Source organism: Carettochelys insculpta, chromosome 1, assembly GCF_033958435.1.
Source record: "Carettochelys insculpta isolate YL-2023 chromosome 1, ASM3395843v1, whole genome shotgun sequence".
NCBI classification, from domain to species: Eukaryota; Metazoa; Chordata; order Testudines; family Carettochelyidae; genus Carettochelys; species Carettochelys insculpta.
The window spans coordinates 205066487-205089933 of NC_134137.1; the positions used below are offsets into that span (position 1 = coordinate 205066487).

General features: G+C 45.5%; 1 protein-coding gene and 1 long non-coding RNA gene across 3 annotated transcripts in view; one reads left to right on the forward strand and one right to left on the reverse strand.

Annotated features, from left to right (window-relative positions):
* The window catches only part of RCSD1 (RCSD domain containing 1), a 59929-nt gene that overhangs the window by 36302 nt on the left and 180 nt on the right, over window positions 1-23447 (forward strand). For both annotated transcript variants that reach the window (XM_074998193.1, XM_074998202.1), the window contains 5 exons: window positions 9141-9248; window positions 12442-12531; window positions 14225-14296; window positions 17606-17809; window positions 21561-22258. In XM_074998193.1, coding sequence (XP_074854294.1) covers window positions 9141-9248; window positions 12442-12531; window positions 14225-14296; window positions 17606-17809; window positions 21561-22258 — 1172 coding nt within the window. The remainder of the gene's footprint in view (window positions 1-9140; window positions 9249-12441; window positions 12532-14224; window positions 14297-17605; window positions 17810-21560; window positions 22259-23447) is intronic.
* Window positions 10382-21668, reverse strand: LOC142014926 (uncharacterized). Its single transcript, XR_012646070.1, has 3 exons — window positions 21551-21668; window positions 17792-17992; window positions 10382-10871 (listed from the first exon to the last, which is right to left on the reverse strand). It is a non-coding gene; the product is annotated as an uncharacterized LOC142014926 (long non-coding RNA).

A 23447-nucleotide genomic window follows, 5' to 3' on the forward strand; every position in this document is an offset into this window, starting at 1 on the left:
GCTTTTACGTTAACAGATCCACTTTGGGGGAAGAGTCACCAGTCTCCAAGCTGCAACAGCCTGCTGTGCGAGTCTTCAGGAGCAGTCAGAAATAGGCATAGGAAGAGGGAAGAGTTTGAGCACTAAGACCGAGGGCAGGTATTGCCTCCCTTTGCCTCTTTTACCTGCCACCCATGGATCTGAAGATTGAGATTCCTGTGTCCTATTCCTTTGTCTACCAAAGACTATCCATAGTCATACAGATAAGCTACTGATTACTGAACTTGCCTGGACTTAGTTTGTCCACGTCTAAGAAATAACTCCATAGATTTGAACAAAACAAAACAACAGAAATGTAGCACTTTAAAGACTAACAAAATGATTTAGTCCCTGATGAGCTCATCGCTGAATAAATCATTTTGTTAGTCTTTAAAGTGCTACATTTCTGTTGTTTTGTTTTGTTGGAGTACAGACAAACATGGCAACTCTCTGTTTCCATAGATTTGGTTATTTTTGCTCATTTGTCCCGGCTTGACATAGTCCTAGCTGGGATGATTTAATTAGGATTGATTCTGCTTTAGGCAGGGGGCTGGACTAGATGACCTCCTAAGGTCCCTTTCAGCCCTAGGATTCTAAGATTCTCTTTGACCTTTTGAAGTTATATATATGCTGAAAAATAAAAAATGAGAAGAACAACCAGGAAGTCAGAAAATTAACTCGGGGGAGGAGGGGAGGAGGAATAAAGATTACTGTTGTTAAGCAGCTGGTATTCAAAGGCTACTTAAGCCAGAACACTGAACTAGCGTCTTGATGACATTAATGAAACTTGGCCTTTTTTGACAGGCTATAAAGTAAACTGGTCCAAGAACAAAGGTCCTTTTTGATTATCCACTTCTGCCTGGGGTTGCCAACCTTCCAGAATTATCCTGGAGTCTCCAGGAATTACAGATTCATCTTTAAATTAAAGACTATAGCCTGTAATGAAACCTCCACGAATGCAGCCAACCAAAACGGGCAACTCTATTTCTGCCCCCATTGTCATCCTAACAGACTAGAGTTTCTAATGGCTCATTGAACTCATGATCTAAGAAGGCATAAAGATGAACAAAACTGGGAAATGCCTGGTTGAGAATTGCTTTTGGGATACTTCTCACACACTGGTGCCATGAGGTTCAACTCTAACTAGGCTATGTACCATCCAGAGACTTTGCAGTAGAGGTGTAAAGCCATGGCTGGCTAGAGGAAAGCTTCATAGAAGACCTTTGTTAAGCACACAGAAAACCTCAGGACTTTTAGGTTTTATTTTACAAGATTCTTGTGAAATGAAAAGATGAACAAACCCACGCTCATTCTTTAGTCGCTGACCACGTTCATCTCATGCAGGCTAAATGCAAATGCCTCCAAAGCAAAGCTTGGAAGGCAGGCTAAGGTCCATCCCAAGCCCACTAACAGAAAAAGGAAAACGAAACCTGCATATGTGTAGGTGAACAACACTTCCTGTTTGCAGGTAGTAATGTTGCAACTGTGAGGCTGCAGTTCTAACTCCCTCTTCACTGCTCTACAACAGCGAATCTGACTGACATGTCTCCAAATAACCCAGGATGCCCTTGGATGCTTATTTTTGTGAGAAAGTTAAAAGACGTCTGAGATCAGGTGTCATCATCATAATGACAGATGGTGGGCTAAGACTTCCTAATCTAGCATCCTATTAATTCTCCTCTAACAGCATCATCAAGTTTACACACAGAATGGTCCACCCAATCATCTAGTCTGACCACCTGTGTATCACAGGCCACCACCCAGCACTCGCAAACTAGACCAAACAACCAAATTATGACCAAAATATAGCAGTCCCTAGGAGAATAACCTGTTATGTACCACGGGCTCAGAAGAGGAGGGACTAAGGTACACTGGTGCTCAAGGCTCACACAATGGCAGAGAATTGACTGCAATGACAATGGAGGCACTTATGACTGCTCTGGCAGGAAAAATCGTCAACCCCTCCCACAGTGATGCTGCCCAACTAAAGGGGAGTACAAACAGCTCAACTTACTGGCCTGAATAGTGCTATCTTTCTAATAAGACAACAGTAGCCCTGTTCAATTTGATCAAGATGACAGCTGATCTTAGTGTCTCTGTTTCCCAGGCAGGGACTCAGTGAGCCCTGCCATATCCTCCTGCAGTGGAGGAGAATATCCTTCCACTGCGGAAATGGCAAAATGCTTCTTTAGTCTATTTCATGGAGAGTGAGAGAGAGCATTGGCTGTACATACCCATTTGATGGTGGGGGGCAGGGAGAAAGGCCTCTATGTGTACATCCATGGTGTACACCATTTTCACTGAAGAGAGTGCCATGGTACAGAACTTTCACTAGGGTGGGACAAGGCATCCTCAGCCAGTGAGAGAGGAGCCTACTACAGTAAAAATGTACCAGCGTGCCTGAGTGAGAGAGGATCTGAAAAGTGGATTTTCTGTTGTGAAATAGAAGGTGTAATCAGAGAGCCTGCAGCTGGCAGCTCTGTGGGCCTCAGCCCATGGACTACTTGTTCTAATATTAGAATGGCATGTTCACTGCTTCCTGTGGATTGAAGGACAGACTTGCTCATGCGTGCACATAGTCTATTTACAATGTGTTTTATCCGCTAAAGGGAAACTGCTTGGGGAAATCCAGCTTTGCTGTGTACTTGGAGCTTTGATGGAGTCTGAGAGAGAAAGGAAGCCAAGTTTTCAGGCCTTAGCTCAGGCAAATAGGGCCAACAAGCAAAAAAAAAAAAAAAAAGGCTGTCTTTTTCTCCCAGGTGCAATTTCCCAGCATTACAGCAGAGGGCTGGAGAAGGAGCACACTAGTCTGTTCAGATGAATCAGTGTACAAATATGAGGACAGCCATCCTCTGTCGGTGCAAAATGATGCTTGGTAGAGTGGTTGCTCCTTAGACTTACAGTCACAAAAATGCATTGAATACACCCAAGTCCTAAAATTTAGCCACAGTCCTCAGCTGTGGTTTAGCCTTTTGGTTCAGTTATGCCACTAAGTATCTTGCTTGGGTAAATAGCTGAGAGTGTTGCAGAGCTTACAGAACCCTGGTTTGTTTCCCTAGAGCTAGCCCTCCTAGTCTGGGCCTATCAATCGCTCTCTGCAATGCCTTTTCTCCTTACCCAGATTTGCACTTCTCTGCCTACTACTGCCAGCATGCTATTCTTCCACTGTATATGGCCAACATGCATCTGCAGCTCCTCCCTCAGCCTGGTGAGCACAGCCACCATGCATGGCTCATAGGCAGCTGGTTACCCACTTCTCAGGACACCCTGCTTAGCTGTGGTCCCCTCTATGTGCATCTCTCAAAAACATCCTGCCCCAGCATAGGAAGTTGGTGACCCAATAGCTTGGGGAGGCAGCCCCCACACCCCCCCTGCACCTTTCATGCCCAGCAGAGCCCAGCCTCCCTCCTCAATGTGCTTGCTCTTGCCCCTGTCCCAGGGTAATGCCCCTTGCCCCAGAATAGCGTCCTTAGCCTGGGATATAGCAGCCACAGCCTCCCCTGGCTCCAGAGAGCTGGTGTGTGGCACTGCCACAGTCTGCCTAGGTCCTGGAGCTCTGCAGAATTGGCAAGCAATGTGGCTGCAGCTGGCACACCGATGGGGAGGCAAAGGGGTAGTTGCCCAGGGACCCAACATTTCAAAGGGGCCCAGAGCTACTTTAACAGTAGTGGGGGATGGAGTGCCGGGCCCCTTTGAAATGCTGCAGCTGTGCTGCTTGGCCACTCCGTGCAGGAGGGGGCCTCAGTGCAGCAGTTGGAGTAGTGCTAAGGGCTGACAGCCCTGGGCCTCGCCCCTTCCACTCTTGGCCCTGCCCTTTCTGGGGATGTGGAGCCAGGCCCTCTCCTGCCTTGGCCCAGAGCCCATGGTGGCTGTCGGCCCTGCTGGGCTGCAGCCTGCCTGGGAGCTCCAGAGATCCAGCATGACTACAGCCTGCCCCAGCTCTGGAGAGCTGGTGTGTGGTGTGACTGCAGGTTGCCCCAACCATGAAGCTCTGGAGAGTTGGCCAACAGCCCCACCCCAGGGAGACTGGCAGAGGGCTGCCCACATCTTTCAGCAGCAAGTTCTCTGATACCACCACAGGCAAACCACCCTTCTCAGTGCTGGACAAGCAGAGTGGCCCCAGTGCCAGAAGGACAGACATTGCGGTCTGCCCGCTCCAGCCTCTGGCATCACAACAGCAGTCTGGGGGAGGAGGCCTGGGGGCAGTGGAGCATGGGTGGGGACAGATGAAGCAGTTTGGGAAGGCTTTGCTTTCTCCTGCTGATGATGTCTGCTGCCCACGTGCCCCAGATTAATCTTCCCTTACTGGAAAGACCTGGGGAGGAGCTAGAGGTCAGCAGGAAACTACTACAGGTTCATTGAAAGGGGAAAGAGGTCAGCAAGACTTCCTGAAAGGTTGCTAGGAAAATGGAGAAGCTGGCCAGGGCCTTGTGGATGGAGGAGTAATATGGCTGAGATCTTAGTCATAGGAAATGGACAGAGGCCAGCAGAGGGCCTACTACAGGACTGTGGTGATGGTGGGAGGAACTGGAGGCCATTGTAGTCACCTTCCTTTTCCTTGGAGAGAGTAGAGGCAGAGTGCCAAAGAACAGAGTGGTCCATAACCACACTGTGCTGCATCTTAACATCAGCCAAGAACTTCATCCAAAACTGAAATGAGACTTGGATTAATTCTCAGTGTAACTAACCCAACTGATTTGTCTAGAAAATAGCTGTCTAAGGACCTTTTAAACTTCCACTGCTCTTTCTTTCAGCATGCCCCACTGCATTACAAGGGCTAAAGTCCCATCTTTGGGCTGCCTTGGCGTACTGAGAGTGTTCTCTGGCTTACAGCTAAGCCAAAAGCACAGTTGCACTGGTTCAACCCACAGTTCCTTCCAGTGGAGTCAAGCAAGAGGAGAAGGATCTTTGTAGTTCGTTCTGTTGCAGAAAATGCATATTGGCCTAAAATCAGCTTCTCATGGGACTTTTCAGACTAAGAAACAGAAGTGCAGGGAAGCACATGGTAGAGGTCGAACACTAACATGGGTGCTGCAGGAATGCAGAAGTATGAGGTTCTCTAATACTGTCAGCTGGAAAACTCTTGTTGTCTGGATTTTAGGACATGCTGAAGAAAAGATTCAGGACAAATGTGAAATCATTAATCATTTCACAATCATTTCATTAATCAGTTAATCATTCACAAGTTCCCCAGTTTTTTTTAACTAATACTAAACTTTGGAGCTCAGCAAATGAGGGTTTGTTTCCTTAGACTCCGTATTCCAAGGCTTTTCAGTAGTGTTGCATGATAAACACCAATTGGTTGTGATTTTTCAGGAAGATATTTTATATACACACACACACACACCCCACAATATATGAGGTGACATGGGCCATCAGGTTGTAGCAGAGGGGACACTGCATTGGGTGCGTAGAATCACATGACCCAGAGCTCCCTGAAAAGGACAGAAGGTCTATGGTAGGGGAGGGGTGGCATCCTGCAGCCTGATACTTCTTTGCAGATCTGAGGCATGGGAAAGCAGCAGAGAGTAACGCATCCCCCACTCCACCCCCACACAACCACACATTCATTATGCAGAACAGAGACTTTGTGAGGGAAGACTTCTCAAAGCCAGACTCCTTGCAGAAGATTCATTGGAAGGAGGAGGCCTCTCACAACCAGATTTCCCCACCACTGCCGCACCACAGAAAAAACTCTGAATAAGATGTCTGCTATCACCCAGTTCTACTTGCTGTGGGAGACAGATGGAAATGGGGTCAATGAGGGTAGAACTATCTAATTTAATTTCTTTTCACTTAAAGGTGACAGGCTGGATATGAGCCAACAGTGTGCCCTTGTAGTCAAGAAGACTAATGGCATTTTGGGGTGCATTAGGAGAAGCACTGCTGGCAGGTCTAGAGAAGTTATTATTCCCTTCTACTCAGCACTGACTGCATCCATTTCTGGGCCCCCCCCCCCCAGTATAGAACGGATGAGGACGCACTGGAGAGGGTTCAGTGGAAGGCAACAAAAATGCTTAGCAGGCTCAAGCACGTGACCTATGAGGAGAGGCTGAGAGATTTGGGCTTATTTAGTTTGCAGAAGAGAAGACTGAGGGGCAACTTGATAGCAGCCTTCAACTTCCTAATGAGGATGGAGAGAGACTGTTCTCAGTGGTGACAGGAAGCAGAACAAGGAGCAATGGTCTCAAGTTATACAGAGGGAGAGGTGTAGGTTAGATATTAGGAAAAACTATGTCAGCAGGAGGGTGGTGAAGCACTGGAATGCATTACCTAGAAAATTGGTGGAATCTCTATCCTTAGAGCTGCAGTGTCCAATATTGTGCTGTATTGTGGCAAATGTGGATTGGTGGGCTGGTGTGGCAGCACAGTGGTTTGGGGACTCATGCAGTGGCTCCTTGGGAGCCACACAGCCGCTGCAGCTTGGAAACTCAGGCACCACGTGGCTCACTGGGTTGCCACTGGGTGGCTCAGTGGCTCCTTGGGCCCTGCACTGCTGGAGACACCCAGCCCCAAGGGCCACACGGCACCCAAGGAGCCGTCCCATTGCGTGGGGCCCGAGCCATCTGTGTGGTGCCTGAGCTCCCAAGCTGCTGTTGTTGCATGACACCTGAGCAGCCAGCTCTCAGGGCTGCATGGCTTGGGGTTGGGCAGCTCTGGCAACAGCTCTGGTGAGTCACTGGGGGCATGGAGGGTAGGGTGCCTGGCTGTGGGGGTTAGGGGGGTAGGCTGACTGGCTGGGTGCAGGGCATGTGCCGACTGGGTGTCTTCCTTTTGAACACCACTGCCCTAGAGATTTTTAAGTTCCAGCTTGACAAAGTCCTGGCCAGGATGATTTAGGGTTGATCCTGCTTTAGGCAGGGGGCTGAAGTCGATGACTTCCTGAGGTCCCTTCCAGCCCTAGGATTGTATGACTCTATGACTCTATGAAATGGAGAACCGGAGACAGGGCTCTTCAGTTAGAGATGAAAGATTCCCAGTTACCAAGTCTGAGCCATTTAAAAAGCACTAATAACCATGGATACTTTAACATACTAACAGGTCCTTTTTTCAGGGATGTTTCTGATCCTGGGCGAGATACTTGATGTCTAGCAGCAGTGCTCTGAGCCTCAGTTACTCTTGGATGCAATAATCGGTGATTTTTTTCTAGAAAAAAATGTGCCGGAATTCAAGCCCCAAACTGCACCCACTGCCCCAGGCTTAGCCCCTCCCACAACTCCCTCAGCTCCACCCCTAGCTCTAAATGAATGCCTGCCCCCTCCCCCAGAATCAGGCACCCCTAGAGACAAGCAACCCAACCCACCCCATCCCGGTAATTCAACCCCACTCACTGGAGCCACTGATGGAGCCAGGGATGAAGGCATCACGCTGGGCCTCTGCGGCTGCTCCAGGACTCCTGGGCTAGGCTGAGCTGCAGGGGCTAGGCTGAGCCCCGAAGCCATGCCCAGCTGCAGACGCTAAGGCAGCCCACCCCACACTGGGCCACAGCTGCCAGGGCAACATTGGGTGGCAGAAATTATGTGGCTTCCAGCTGAAGCCACAGGAGTTGCACCAGGGCTAAAGAAGTCACGTGGCTCCCAGCTAGAGCTGCAGAAGGTGCGCTGAAGAAATGGGGACAAGGGCCACCTTCTCTGCTGCCACCATGCCAAGCGGTGGGGTGTGTGTGTGGAGCGGCGAGAGGGGTGCCCCACATGTCAGGGAATCATAGAAATCTAGGGCTGGAAAGGACCTCAGGAGGTCATCTGGTCCAGACCCCAGCCTAAACCAGGATCAACCCCAACTAAATCAACTCAGCCATGACTGTGTCAAGCTGGGACTTAAAAACCTCTAGGGATGGAGATTCCACCACCTGACTCGGCAATGCATTCCAGTGCTTCACCACCTTCCTGGTGAAATAGTATTTCCTAATATCCAACCTACACCTCTCCTGCTGTAACTTCAGATCATTGCTCCTTGTTTTGCCACCTGTCACCACTGAAAAGAATCTCTCTCCATCTGCTTTAGTGGTCCCCTTTCAGGAAGTTGAAGGCTGCTATAAAATCACTCCTCGGGCTTCTTTTCTGCAAACTAAATAAGCCCAAATCCCTCAGCCTGTCCTCATAGGTCATGTGCTCCAGCCCCTTAATCATTTTCATTGCCCTCCGCTGAACCCTCTCCAATGCATCCACATCCTTTCTGTACTGGGGGGCCCCTGAACTGGATACAATAGTCCAGATGTGGCCTCACCAGGAGAGGGGAATAATAACTTCTCTAGATCTGCTGGAAATGCTTCTCCTAATGAACCCCAATATGCCGTTGGCCTTTTGGCTACAAGGGCACTCTGTTGACTCATATCCAGACTCTCATCCACAGTAATCCCCAGGACCTTTTCTACTGCACTGCTACTTAGCCAGTAGGTCCCCAGTCTGCAACAGTGCTTGGGATTCTTCCATTCCAAGTGCAGGACTTCTCCTTGTTGAACCTCTTCAAATTTATTTTGGCCCAATCCTCCAATTTGTCCAGGTCACTCTGTACCCTAGCCCTACTCTCCAATTTATCTACCTAACTCCCTAGTTTAGTGCAAATCTGCTGAGGGTGCAATCCATCCCCTCATCTAAGTAATTAATAAAGATGTTGAACAGTACTGGCCCTAGAACCAATCCTTGGGGCACTCCACTTGAAACCAACCACCAACCAGACACTGAGCCATTGATCCCTACCTACTGTGCCCATCTGTCAAGCCAGCTTTCTATCCATCTTATAGTCCATGTACCCCATACATACTTCCTTACTTATGGACAAGAATGTTGTGGGAGACTGTATTAAAAGCTTTGCTAAAGTCAAGGTATATCACATTCACTGACCTCTCCATGTCCACAGAGCCAGTTTCCTCATCATAGAAGCTGCATTTGCCGCATCTCATTGCCCTGTTGGACAATGCAGCCTCCATATGCAGCTTGGAGCCACCCAGCTGCCTTTCAAAATGGCAGCACCAGGAAAATTGGAGCTGGAACACCATTCCCTGAAGTTCCAGCAGAAAAAAAAAGCCCTGGCTATAATACATGACCTGAGTGCATCTCAACCTTTCTGCTTTTCATATCTTTGAGACATGGGCACATGCTATCTTGTTTCTGATTTGCCAGGGCATACCAGCAGAGACCAAGCCAGAGGTGGAGAAGTCAGCATCCTTATCTGTGGCGCAGCTGGCAGGAAAATTCAAGGAGCAAGCCACTGTCATTTCTGGAAAGGAGGTAAGGAGCAATTCAGCCACAGATAATAAAAGTGAGAAATGGCCAGTCTCTGGGCAACAGTGGGGTGACTGGGTGATCCAAGCATAAAAATAATGGCTTGATTTCAGATAGCAACTTTTATTCCGAATGATCCCATAGGTCTTCATAAATTATAGTCCAGGTTGAACCTCTCTAATTTAGAACTCTGTTGACTGGTAACATCCATAATCCGGCATGGTTTTAGTTAGCTAGACAACCACTTATCGTGGGTGTGGCCAAGTTTCCCATGAACCTGTAAAGCTTGTTTACAGCCACCAGTCCTGGCTCTCAGTGTTCTGTGCTGTTCTTTAGCTGTAATTTACCCCTAAATGTTTTCTAAGAGCCCAGTGAGCAGTGGAAGCATTGGTAATGCCACTAGACAATATTGGCCTCCTGTGGTCCATCAATTTTTCTTGTTCGGCACTGGTCAGGTCCCCAGGTGATGGACAAGAAGAGCTCAACTTGTATAACACATGACACTCTCATTATATATTCTCTATACATTCCTGATTTACATGTAGACACTCTTGCATACTCATTCCAGCTGCCTCTAGAGGAAATTTGTTGCTAGCCATGACAGGATATTTGTGCATCTGGGACACTGAAAATCCTGTTAAGATATCCTTGAGTTCTCCTATAGTAATTGGCATTACTGCATGGTGCACAAATACAGCTCAGCACTGTGCCTTCTTGTTTCCTGATTAATTAGAAAGCACCCAATTAGCTTTTCTTAATCAAATGTTTGATATTTGTGAAGCAGAAATGAGACTCCAAATAGCGGGAGACTGAACAGCACACTAAGCAGCTTAAAAGCCAGCACAATATCTTACTAACAACTTTCCAGCAATAAATAATAATAATTAGTAATTAATAAATGGTGATGGGTCCCTTACTCATCCCTATAAAAGGTAAATGTGTCACTTTCTATTGGCTCTTCTGTAAAACTCTGAATCAGCTGTCCAGGCCTCAGAACTGGTAAACAAAATATTGTTCTTCTTTATTTGCCCTTAAGCACTTCTATCCAATCACAGCACAGCAGACATATAATGTCAAACAAACAGAAATTATCATATGTAAGGCATGCATCTCCCAAACGTCTCCAGTAAAGGCCAGAATATACTGCTATCAGGATTCCCCTCTTCCCCTAAAAACAAGATGACATTCAGGAATTTAAATAAATGAAGACGAACTCTTGATCTAGATATAGCAAAGATTATACAGTTTTAATGTCATGCATTATTTACTGTGACTGAAGTCAGGAGAAATAAATAGGACCTATTAGAGTTCAAGCAATGATTTATTGATGAGTTTGACTGCATAGATTGGCACTGCGGGAAAACTGACGCAACTTTGCAGGTTGTTGGAATACTATATTGGACAGGACTTGTGTCCTTTCAGGATCTGATTGACTCATCATAACTGAGGACACTGGAGGTTTGACTAGCCCCAGTATGCTGTCTTTTACAGCGAGAAAGCATCCCCATCAGAACAGCCTTGTCATTCCTCTTTGCCAAGGCATAGGGCAGATGAATAACTGAATCCTTGTGGTCCAGCCCTGCTTCACTGAGGCCCAAATGCAGCAACGTCAGTGAGAAACTGAGTCTTCTGGAGAGCAGGAAGGAAAAAAAAAGTATTGGTAAGTAGCATTGAAAAGGAAGCCGACAAAATCAGGGTAGAGGTAGTAGAAGGAACCCAAGTAGCAAAAGTTTTGCAAAACAGTAGGGAGTGCAGGTAAAGTCTAAGGACTTGTGGCTGCTGACCGGCTTTCTATGACAGAGAGAGCCCCTCACGACCATCACAAACACACGTTAAAAGCATAAATCATGTTTATGCAAACTCCGTTCTGCCAGTTGATAGCCCCTCGTTTTCCTGTGTCCTTTAACATATACCATTGTTCTCCTGCTGCCTATGTTATTTCAACCCACCACAGTCCTGTGGGATGGGGTGAGGAAATAGCCATGGTTGCCCAACCTCAGTATGCGTGATCATCCTGATGTCAGGATAGTGAGTTGTTTTTCAGACTTAGCAGATAGGACATTAATGAATGCCCATGAAAGGTCACTGCCTAACAATATGGTATCATCTTGTTGTGATATAATGATGTTTCAACAGAATATGATTATACTGCATGCCAGGGTTGTGATGTTTCAGGACAATATTACGTTGTCATGTGATGACACCATCAAAGTATGATTAGATTGCTCCATACCATGATAGTTCATTTCAATCTACTAACACAACATCATCAGGTATCAATGTAAACCTCATAAAGCCATGGTGCCTCAGTTTTTCACATCAGACAAGCTAAAGCGGACAACTCTTCAAAGATGAAATTCCCACAATCTGAGGCGTGTAACTTTCTGGGCCCCTGGACATTAAAGGGGTAAAAATTATGACAAAAGTCCCCAAATATTGCACCCCAGAGCACACTGGTAAGTTGCCAGAAGTCAGGACATAGAAACTGGCATAAAATAGATTTCAGCTGCTCTCCTCTCCAACATGCAGACATGGGCAATTCACATCAAGTGAAACTTTCCATGCTCGTGTAAGTGTAGGTTTTGGATTACTTGCATGGGCATGACTGTGTAAACGAGATGATGTATTTTTGGAGAGATTGTGCTGATGTCTGTACTAAGCCTCTCCTCATGCCCAGGGCAAGCCAAATCCTCCCAGGAGCCTGGGCAGACTCAGAATGAGGGGAGTATCTGTGCAGTAATAAAAGTTGCTGTCCCTTCTCTTTGGACAGAGTGCTTCCTTAGTCACTTGTCTAACATTGCAGCTTGGGACCTGTGGTCTCTACGAGCTGCATCCGCCCTCCCACTTTGAAAGATTAACTCTGAGTTGCCCTTCAGCCCCTGGTACCACACACACAGGATAGTGAACTTAGTGAATGAATGAAGCAGGAAGCTGAGTCCCACCTGAAAGATGAAGCTTAGTGATTGGCAGGTACAGGAAAGAAAACAAGAAAAATGACAAGCCATTCCTCTGTGCAGTTTCCAGTGGGATACTTGATAGAGCATTTCGAAGCATGGAGCTGCTCTTGCAGACACCCCCACTTCCCACTGCTCACTCTTGGGCTCTCTGCAGATGCACAACACTGGAAGCTGCCTTCTGGCGCTGGATTGTAACCTCCGTGCTCATCCTTTGTCACTCAAATAGCTGTCTGTATCTTCAGGTGCCTGCCAACAAACCAACCCGGAGGAAACCACCATGTTCCCTTCCCCTACACACCCAAAAGGTGGAGCTGGGCCACAATGGGGAGCCGGTAAGTACCAATGCAGTAAGGAAAGAGCTTCCTTTTTGCTGGGTGTTGTTCCTTCTGATGCCCTAACAGGCATGTTAACTAGGGTTTACATAAATTGTAAGCTCTAAAGTAGCAAACACTTCCCCTATCCCTCCACAGCAATACCCTGCACAGAATCTGCTCCTTGCTGCCTCCCTGCTGTTGTAGGCATGCCGTCACATTCCATTTCTCCCTCTGTGACACCACATCTCCAAGAATCCACCTGATTCTCCCATATTAGCTCCATCCTCACATCTTAAGCTCTTCAGAGTAGGGACTGTCATATGTTGCTTACACAGCAAGATAGCGTCCAGCCTGGATGTGGCCTTTAGGCCCTACTGCAACATAACTATTAATAATTTGCTCTTGGATTCTGCCTTTTTTCGAGATTCATGGGTTGCAAGGGTGAGTGTTTATTTCATCTGGAGCCAAACATTTCTCTTCAGATACGCTACAAGCCCGGGTTTCTCAAACATCACTGCACTGTGACCAACGTTCCCTCTAATCTTTTCCATCCATGGGAAGATATTTTCCATCCATGTGCAGAATAATTTTATGTGCACTGAGGCATGTGCAAATGTGCAGCACCACTAGAAACAAAAACCTAGTTTTGGGTGCTCCAGCACTTGAATCTCTCCTGAGTGGGTGCAAAAGCACCCAGCTTACAGGGAACACTGACCGTGAACACCTCCTGACAAGAAAAATTACTTCACAATCCCAAGAGATGGGGATGAAGCCTGTGTATGCTCAAGGCCCAGAGCTCTTGGCAAGGGGGCCAAAGCTAAACACAAGCACTTCAGTCGCAGGCAGGGACCCTGCAGCCTGAATCCTGTCAGCCAGACGGGAGGTCCAAAGGCTTTGGTTTGGTCCTGGGCAGTGCAGCTTGGCCTTCAGCCCCAGACCCCAAGAAGTCTGAGCCAGCCCTAGTGATCCTGACCCACACTTTGAAAATGACTACACTAGAGGAGCAGCAACGAAGGGTCCCATGGCACCCTTCATTGCTGTTACAGATCCAGACCAACACGGCTTCCCTTCCGATACTTGACACCATGCACTGGAGGAATAGCTCATAAAACATTTTACAAACACTAAAGCCTGTGAGGTAAGTTAGTTTTATCCCCATTTTACTGATGTGGAAACCACATCACAGAGAGGTTAAATATCTTGCCCAATGCCATGCCTTGGGACAGCCATGTCTAGAACCCGGACGTATTCACCCCAGTTCTTCTCTGATTAACCATTAAACAACCCCTAATACACATTTCTAGTCAGCAGGGACTAGTATGTTTATTTTCTCTCCAAAGAGGGCAGTGGTTGAGCAGTGTGGAGGGAAAAGGGAGGATAATGCAGAGATCTTGACTACCCTCTTTGGAGAATTGTTCTTCCTCACAGCAGAGTGACATTACTCTCTGGAGTGCTCTTCCCTTCCTCAGTCCTTTGCCCTCTAAGTCCTCTTTATCATAGACTTAATGTCCTGACAGCAGAGAAGGTGGGTGTAATGCGAAAGGGAAGAACAGATTCCTTTGTAAAGACCCCTCCATAGATTTCAGTGACAGATTCCTCACTTTCCTTCCTCTCCTTCTATCTCTCACTTCAAGGATCAATACTGACTGGTTCAGGCTTCAGAGCTCTTCCTTCATCAAGTTCATTTTGGTCTTTCCCTGTTTATTTACAGAAGCTGTCTCCAAATGCTTGTCCCCTTCCCAAGATCAAGGTGAAAAGCTCTCCCCTGATTGAAAAACTGCAGGTAGGTGTTGGATGCTATCAACATTCCTGTTGTAGTTCTGAGGGAATTAAAATGATTAGTCTTTAACATGGTCCCTGTGTTTGTATTCCTGAGGGTATGTCTACACAGCAGCTGGGAAGATACTTCACAGCATGAGTAGAAAGACAAGTGCTAACTCTGCTTGAGCTAACAAGCTAAAAATAGCAATGTGGCCAAAGTGACACAGCCTGTGGCTCAGGCTGGCCATCCACCCATGCCACTCTGGCTACAGTGCTGTTTTTAGTACACTGGATCAAGAAGAGCTAGCATGTCTGTCTGCCTGAAGCTGGCTCACAGTGGAAGTGCAGACATACCCTCAAAGCTTCTCACTTCTCTTTTATACTTTACATTAAGGAATCTCATAGCTTACTCAGCATTTACTGCTTCCCTGTATCTCTCAGTAGCTGGTTTATGCCATCTAGGACAATTAGTGATATATGAATCTCTTCACATAACGTCCTGCTAATGCCAGCTGGCACTTTGGGTATTGTGAGCACCCTACTAGAAATGCCCAGATAATAGCAGCCTATTAACAGCAGTGTTGAGTTTAGCTCAAGGATCTGCAACTCTCTGAATTTAAGAGACCTATTCAGTGGGACTCCAGAAGTAGGAGTCCCCATCACACAGGAAACCTGGTTATTTCAGTTGTCTTTTCTTGTTAAATGTAGTGATCATTGGAAGGGCCTGAGAGTGGCACTGCAAACTTCAGATGCTATCTGGGCAAACACAGAGTGATTTGAAGTTCCTTGTTATTATTGACTGCTCTGTTCACAGCTTCTCCTGTGCCAGGCTATCAGAGACATACTTGCTTGGGACAATGGAAAATCCCTAATACTTCAGTTGACACAAGAATGGTCCTGAGATCCAGCTGTTCAGGAAGAGCAATTGTCCATCCAAAACTTCTCCACATGGGATTGTTTGTTGATAATATCACCAGGAGAAACATAAAGCCAGAAGCTATATGTCTTGTGTCAGCTAGATGGTTTAGTATCATGTGTGTTTAAGGGCAAGGACTCCCCCATGTGGTTACAATGTGAACCTATTAACATTATTGTTTCATAGTAACAGAGAGGAAGCCGTGCTAGTCTATACACTATCAAAACAAAAAGCAGTCAAGTAGCACTTTAAAGACTAGCAAAATAGTTTATTAGGTGAGCTTTCGTGGGACAGACCCACTTCTTCAGACCAGAGCCAGACCAGAACAGACTCAATATTTAAGACACAGAGAACCAAAAACAGTAAGCAAGGAGGACAAATCAGAAAAAGATAATCAAGGTGAGGAAATCCGAGAGTGGAGGGGTGCGGGGGAAGGTCAAGAATTAGATTGAGCCAAGTATGCAGACGAGCCCCTATAGTGACTCAGGAAGTTCCCATCATGATTTAAACCATGTGTTAATGTGCCGAATTTGAATATAAAAGCCAGCTCGGCTGCTTCTCTTTCCAGAACGGTGCGATAATTCTTCTTCAGTAACACACAGACCTTTAGGTCATTGACAGAATGCCCCATTCCATTAAAATGTTGACTAACTGGTTTGTGGATCTGGAGTGTTTTGATGTCCGTTTTGTGCCCGTTGACCCTTTGTCTAAGGAAGTTAGAAGTCTGTCCAATATACAAAGCATCTGGGCATTGTTGGCACATGATGGCATATATGATGTTAATAGAGGAGCATGAGAAAGTGCCCGGGATTCTGTGAGTAACCTGGTTAGGTCCAGTGATGGTATTTCCAGAGAAGATATGTGGACAAAGCTGGCAGCGGGCTTTGTTGCAGGGAAAGGTTCCAGGACTGGTGTTCCTGGGGTATAGACTGTGGCTGTTAGTGAGGATCCTCATGAGGTTGGGAGGTTGTCTGTAGGAGAGAACAGGCATGTCACCCAGGGCCTCCTGGAGTGTAGCATCCTGATTAAGGATAGGTTGTAGGTCTTTAATAATTCATTGCAGTGGTTTGAGTTGGGGGCTGTAGGTGATGACCAGTGGTGTTCTGTTCTTGGCTTTTTGGGGCCGATCTTGGAGTAGCTGGTCTCTGGGTATTCGTCTGGCCCTGTCAATTTGTTTTTTTTTTACTTCTCCTGATGGGTAATTCAGGTTTATGAATATTTGGTAAAGTTCTTGTAGTTTTTGGTCTCTGTCAGTTGGATCAGAGCAAATGCGATTGTACCTAAGAGCTTGACTGTAAACAATGGATCTAGTCACGTGTGCAGGATGGAAACTAGAAGGGTGTAGATAAGTATAGCGATCAGTAGGTTTTCGGTACAGTGTGGTACTGATCAGGCCATCCTTGATTAGTACTGTAGTGTCAAGGAAATGTATCTCTTGCATGTTGTAATTGAGGTATAAGTTGATGGTGGGGTGTAGGTCGTTAAAGTCTCTGTGGAATTCTTCTAGAGCCTCTGTACCATGGGTCCAAATCATAAAGATGTCATCAATGTATCTTAAGTAGAGGAGTGGTAATAAGGGACGAGAGCTGAGGAATCGTTGTTCCAGGTCAGCCATAAATATATTAGCATATTGTGGGGCCATGCAGGTGCCCATAGCAGTTCCACTAATCTGGAGATATAAATTGTCCCCAAAACGGAAATGATTGTGTGTGAGAACAAAGTTACAGAGGTCAGACACCAGATTGGCTGTGGTGGCATCAGGGATGGTGTTTCTAATTGCTTGTAATCCGTCTTTATGTGGAATATTAGTGTACAGAGCCTCTACATCCATTGTGGCAAGGATGGCGTTATCAGGAACTTTTCCAATGTTTTGTAATTTCCTCAGGAAGTCGGTGGTATCTCGGATATAGCTGGGAGCGTTGGTGGCATAGGGTTTGAGGAGGGAGTCCACGTAACTGGATAGTCCGGTGGTAAGGGTGCCAATACCTGAAATGAGAGGGCGTCCAGGGTTTCCAGGTTTGTGGATTTTGGGAAGTAAATGGAATAATCCAGGCTGCGGCTCAGATGGTGTGTCTGAGTGAATGAGGTCCCGAGGAGCAGCAGGGAGTTCCTTCAGTAGTTTTTGTAGCAGCCAGACAACTCTCCAACACCACATTTTACAGACCTCTCTCCGCTGATTCCACTTTGGAATTCCAAAGGAAATTACAACAACTACTGAAAACTCATCACCTAATACATTATGTTGTTAGTCTTGAAGATGCTACAGGACTGGTTTTTATTATTGTTTCAGTCCACTTTATCTCTGACAAGGAAAATTTGGGTGGCTGGTAGAATAACAACAAAAATTGTGTTGTTAAATCTGTGGGGAAGTTTGTTATAATGATGTCATTTTTATTTTATTTTATGTTATTGCAGTCCAATCTGGCATTTGCTCCAACTGCCCTGCTGCCAGGAACATCTCCAAAAAGTCCAGGCCTGAAAGTCATAACGTCTCCCTTTAGCACTCCCCCTTCAACTCCCAGCAGCCCTGGTATCCAGTCCCGTTCCAGCGAATCAGATGAAACACCAGTCAGTTTTGATCAACCACCTGAGGGCACTCACCTGCAGTTTTATAACAAGGTACAGTGTCTGCCAGGCCTTCTCCAACACAAGAAGCCAAAGGTAGTTTACTGCTTGCAGTGGAACAGTAGTCTCACACATGTCAGCTGACTTGGAGGGTGTTTGTAGCCAGATAAGAAGATCTCTGCATCTCTTTTGAAAATGCCTCTCACTATGACCCACTGGACTTCCTCTCTTGCCTGCCTGCAAATAGAGTTTTGTAGTACATCAGATTCTAGCTGTCTTCAGGTGATGAAGTGGCATGATTCACATGCTTCAACTCAACATGAGCTGGACTGACCAAAGCTTTGCAAACAACGTTATGTAAAAATCAGTGACCAACGTTTAGTAGTGTCATGGGTTAGAGTACTGATTCTGCACCTTGCAAGTCAAATATACTTTAAATTTTCCAATGTGTTCCATGCCCACCACATCAATTCACTTAAATCCCAAACATAGCTCATGCAGGTCGGAGAGCCAATCATGTAACATGTAACATAGATCTGAGCAAGACAGGCTATATTGAATAGTGGGAACTGTAGTCTCTGTAAACCACAACTCTGTATTAAAGAAGAAGGCAGCTGGTTAACTTCTCCAGTTTATGTAGTCTAGATGCAGTTTTTAGTCTGCAGGCTAGCTGCCAACAGGGGCACTGGAACAATTTGTATAGGAACATAGAATGACCATACTGGATCAGACCAAAGGTCCATCTAGCCCCACATTCTGATTTCTGACAGTGACCAACGCCAGGTGATCCATCCCCTGTCGTCCATTCCCAGCTTCTGACAAATAGAGGCTAAGGAAACCATCTCTACCCATCCTGGCTAATAGCCCTTGATAGACCTATCTTTCATGAATGTATCTAATTCTTTTTGAACTGGTTATATAGTCTTAGACTTCACAAGAACCTCTGGCAAGGAGTTCCATCAGTGTGCATTGTGCAAAGAAGTACAGTAAACGCTTTCATATCCACCAGCCCTGGGACAGGGAGGATGCCAGATATTCAAATATTCTGGATAATAGAGAGGTATACCTAGCAATGCATAACACTAAAGAAAAAGGCTATGTCTACACTTGCATTCCTCTTTCAAAAGAGGTTTGCAAATGAGGGAAATTGAAAATGCAAATCAGGTGCAAATGTGCATATTTGACACCTGATTTGCATTTTCTTATTTCAAAATAGCTTCTTTCAAAAGAAGAAAACCGGTGTAGACACTGCTCTTTCAAAAGTAAACCCCATCTTTGAAAGAACCCTTCTTCCCATAAAAAAGGGAAGAAAACAAAGATGTATGTAGAGTACTTTATTTGGAAACAACAGAAGTAGTGTACACTGTAAACTTATACTGTGTTTGCTGTATTTATTTGTATTTGCCTTCACGATAGTGTAACTAAAATTTACTTATGGTTAAAATGCTGGTTATTTGAGAGTTCCGCATAATAGAATGCTGAATGTGAAAGAGTTCACTGCACTTCCTTTAGTTTGTTTGTAAACCTGCTACCTATTAATTTCATTTGTTGACACCTAGTTTGTGTGTTATGGGAAGGAGCAAATAATTCTTTATTCATTTGCGCTACACCTGTCATGATTTTATAGACCTCTCATATTTCCCCTTAGTCATCTCTTTTCCAAGCTGAAAAGTCCTAGTGTTATTAATTTCTCTCATATAGCAGCCATTCCACACACCTCAGCAATTTTGTTGCCCTTTTCTGAACCTTTTCTAGTTCCAAGATACCTTTTTTGAGACGAGGCGACCACATCTGCACACAGTATTCCAGATGTGGGTGTACCATGAATTTATATAGAGGCAATAAGATACTCTGTCTTATTCTCTATTCCTTTCGCAATGGCTAGGGCTACTCTGAGCCACAGTGCTGGCAGTTTGATGCAAATGAGCGCTCCTGAAATGCAAATGACCTCTCATTTGCATATTTTGCATGGCTAAGTTGCATATTCACATGTAATCGCCCTGCCGGCAGAGGCTGCTGCCAGCAGGAAACAATCAGAGTAGATGTGGTTCTGATGGCAAAAACCCCTTCTGTCAGCAGTCCCTGATGCCTGGAAAGAATCAGGAATAAGGGGCTACTGACAGAGGGGCTTTTTGCCAGCAGAACTACGTTTACACTGCTTGTTTTCTGCCAGCAGCAGTCTTTGCCAGCAGGATGATCTCATGCGAATATGCAAATGATCCATGTGACTATGCAAATGAGCAGCCACTTGCAGTTTTGAGACCACTGGTTTGCATCAAGCTACCAGCACTAGAGCTCAGTGTAGCCCTAGCCAATGAGTCCCACCATTCTGTTTGCTTTTTTGACTGCCACTGCATGTTGAGGGTATGATTTCAAAGAACTATCCCCAATGACTCCAAGATCTCTCTCATGAGTATTAACAAAACAAAGCAGTCAAATAGCACTTTAAACACTAGCAAAATAATTTATTGGGTGCGCTTTCGTAATTATTTTGCTAGCCTTTAAAGTGCTAATAAATTATTTTGCTAGTCTTTAAAGTGCTACTTGACTGCTTTTTGTTTTGACAGTATATAGACTAGCATGGCTCCCTCTCTGTTACTATTCAACATCCAAGGCACTACATTTGAGAATTAACAAGAAATTCAGTCTCCAGCATTTTATATGTGTAGTTGGGATTATGTTTTCCAGCATGCATTCTTTTGCATTTATCAACATTGAATTTCATCTTCCATTTTGTTGCCTGGTCACCTAGTTTTTTGAGACCCTTTTGAAGCTCTTCACAGTCTGCTTGGGATTTAACCACCTTGAGCAGTTTTGTATCATCTGCAAATTTTGTCACCTCACTGTTTACCCCTTTCTCCAGATCGTTTATAGTGGGAGTACGGAGAGCCGTTGAACCACACAGCAAACCTTGTATATAACTTTGAGCCAGGGGTGTTGCCTGTGACCTTAGTTCCAGTACCTATAGCTGCCCATAGAGCCTTCAACTGGGAAAAGTTGGGAGGCCCCAGGCATACCAGAACAGCTTCTGAAGATTAGGACTCAAATGAACTGGCAACAGCAGAGAGAGAATATTTGGTGTACTTGATTTTACTACTGAGAAGTGAAATTCCTTTATCCTTTCCCATCATCCCAGTGCCAAAAATAAAATGGCAGAGGTTTCCAAATTCCTTGCTCATACACAAATATGTACTGAGGCTAGTGCCCTTGTAGTCAAACTGAGGCTGTGGCTACACTTGCCCCAGCCTTTTGGAAGGGGCATGCTAATGTGCCATTTTGGCAGATGCTAATAAGGTGCTGCATTTTCAGGGAAGCACCTCATTAGCATAATGGCAGCCGTGCGCATTTCAAAAGTGCCACTTTCCAAATACACACTGGCCCTGTAGACAGGGGCCTTTCGAAAGCCCCTTCTTCACAAAACCAAATGGCGTACATTTAGAAAGTGGCAATTTTGAATCACGTGCAGCCACCACTATGCTAATGGGTGCTGCTTATTTATGGCAGCGCCTCGTTAGCATCTACTGAAATGGCTCATTAGCATCCCCCTTCCAAAAGGTGGGGGCAAGTGTAACCACAGCCTAAATGTTTTCAGATTTGATATGAAAGCTGGAAAGAGAGTTTCAGTTTAAATGGGGGTAATGATCTCTCACTACTTATTCAGAGAGGCAAAGTATTGGTGGGGAGAAGAACTGGTGTCTGAGTCACCAACTGAGCACCTAAGTCATTCAGCCTAGGTTTTTGGGCTGACACTGCACTTTTGTGTGGTCCATTTAAACTCTTCAACCTCAGCTTTACCTGTTCTCAGGTGCGGACACGGGGATCACTGAAGCGCAGGCCCCCCTCCAGGAAATTCCGAAAATCTCAGTCAGACTGTGGAGATGGTGACGATTTAAGGGCAACTGGATCATCTCAAGAAAATGGGGCCAAAGAAGAGGACAATGATGAAGTGTTCATGTCTAAGAGTCAGAAAGAGGAGTTGCAGTCACCCATGTGTGGAACAGACAATAAACTGTTACAGAAACAGAGAGGATCTGATGAAAAGCCACCACTGGGGAGAAGGTCCAGTGGAGCAGAAAAGAAAGAGAGAGAGAAAGAAACAGAGTCAGTGAGAGCACACAAGAGCAGCACAGGTGATAAGGAGAAGCTGTGCCAGAGCGCTCCAAGGGTGGAAGAGAGGAAGTCTTCCCAGAGCACTCTAGAGGAGAAGCCATGCCCAAGCACCATGGAAGAGGAGCCTAAGAAGCTGTGCCAGAACACCCCAGGAGATAGGGAAGGGAAAAGATACATAAGCACCCTGCATGGAAAGGAGAATAGCAATGCCTATGAACAGGAAAAAAGGAACAAAGAAAATAAAGAGATGAAAGAGGAAGAAAACAGTGAGGACAAAGACATATCAGATGCCCAGGAAAAGTACCCAGAGACTGGGATGCTGCAGCCTGCAGTAGATGCAGGAACTCCCAGTGAGCATCAGAGTGTGACATCAATACAAGAACAAGACAGGGAGTAAGTGTGAAGTAGAGATGAGATAGGCCACCATAGTAATTGTTCATGAAATACCAGAGGCTCTTACATTTTGCCTGAATAAGATTCATGTGCCAGAGTGTCAGTATTATCATTTCCCTCTAGTGCTTGTTAAACACCAGTATAAACCAACTGCAATATCAGAGCACCTAACTAATACAGCCACTTAAAATGCTCAGTTCAACAGGCTGGCATGACAGTGAAAAGGATATAGGCGAAAGAATAGAGAGAAATGATGAACCTTGACACCTGTCTTACTCACCTAGTATTTTGAAAGTAAATGAGACAAAAAACATTTTTCACTCTGAGACCATTGGACTAAACTGATTAAAAGAGATGTTTCCAAACCTCTTGTGAGCACTGCCATCCATAATTGTGATGCACACATACCAATTTTGTGGTCACTCACTTAGCCACACAAACTAAACTCCTCTAATTCAAAAAAACCACACGCCTCTGCCACTTGAGGTAAAGGAGAATTTCCACTAGTTATGTTAGGGCTGAAACTGCATACTGTCATATTTGGCCTTTAACCTCTGGCAGCCACCCTAATTCCACATACTTAAACAGGTCTCCCATGCCACCCAACAGGGCAGTGTGCTGCCTGCATACTAGCTATTACAGAGCACAGTTACATTGTTGAAAATTCACCCGACCAAAGTCGGACCCTATGCATTTTCACTTTGGTTTCTACCCACCCTGTTTTTTGTTTGTTTGTCCGGTTGGTTGGTTGGCTTTTTTCACTGAACTATCTGAGTTTTGAAGGCTTGAATATGTTTTAAAAAGCATGTTGCAGGGAGCAAACATCCAGAATATATGTGGATAGGAAAGTTAAAAACTGAAGAAAACTGATTCCTGGTCTTCATTCAATCACTGAGGCAGTGTAGCTTCTGAGAACAAAGGAAATCAATCTGCAGTGCTCTGGCTGCAGCTTTTCTTTGAATTGATAGCAGGAAAGCTATAACCCAATTATAAAAGCAAAAAGCAGTCAAGTAGCACTTTAAAGACTAGCAAAATAGTTTATTAGGTGATCTTTCGTGGGACAGACCCACTTCTTCAGACCATAGCCAGACCAGAACAGACTCAATATTTAAGATGTCTAAAAGTACATCCTGGTTCCAGACTTTCATGCTGACTCCTAATCAATATAGAATTGTAAGTTTTTAAATAA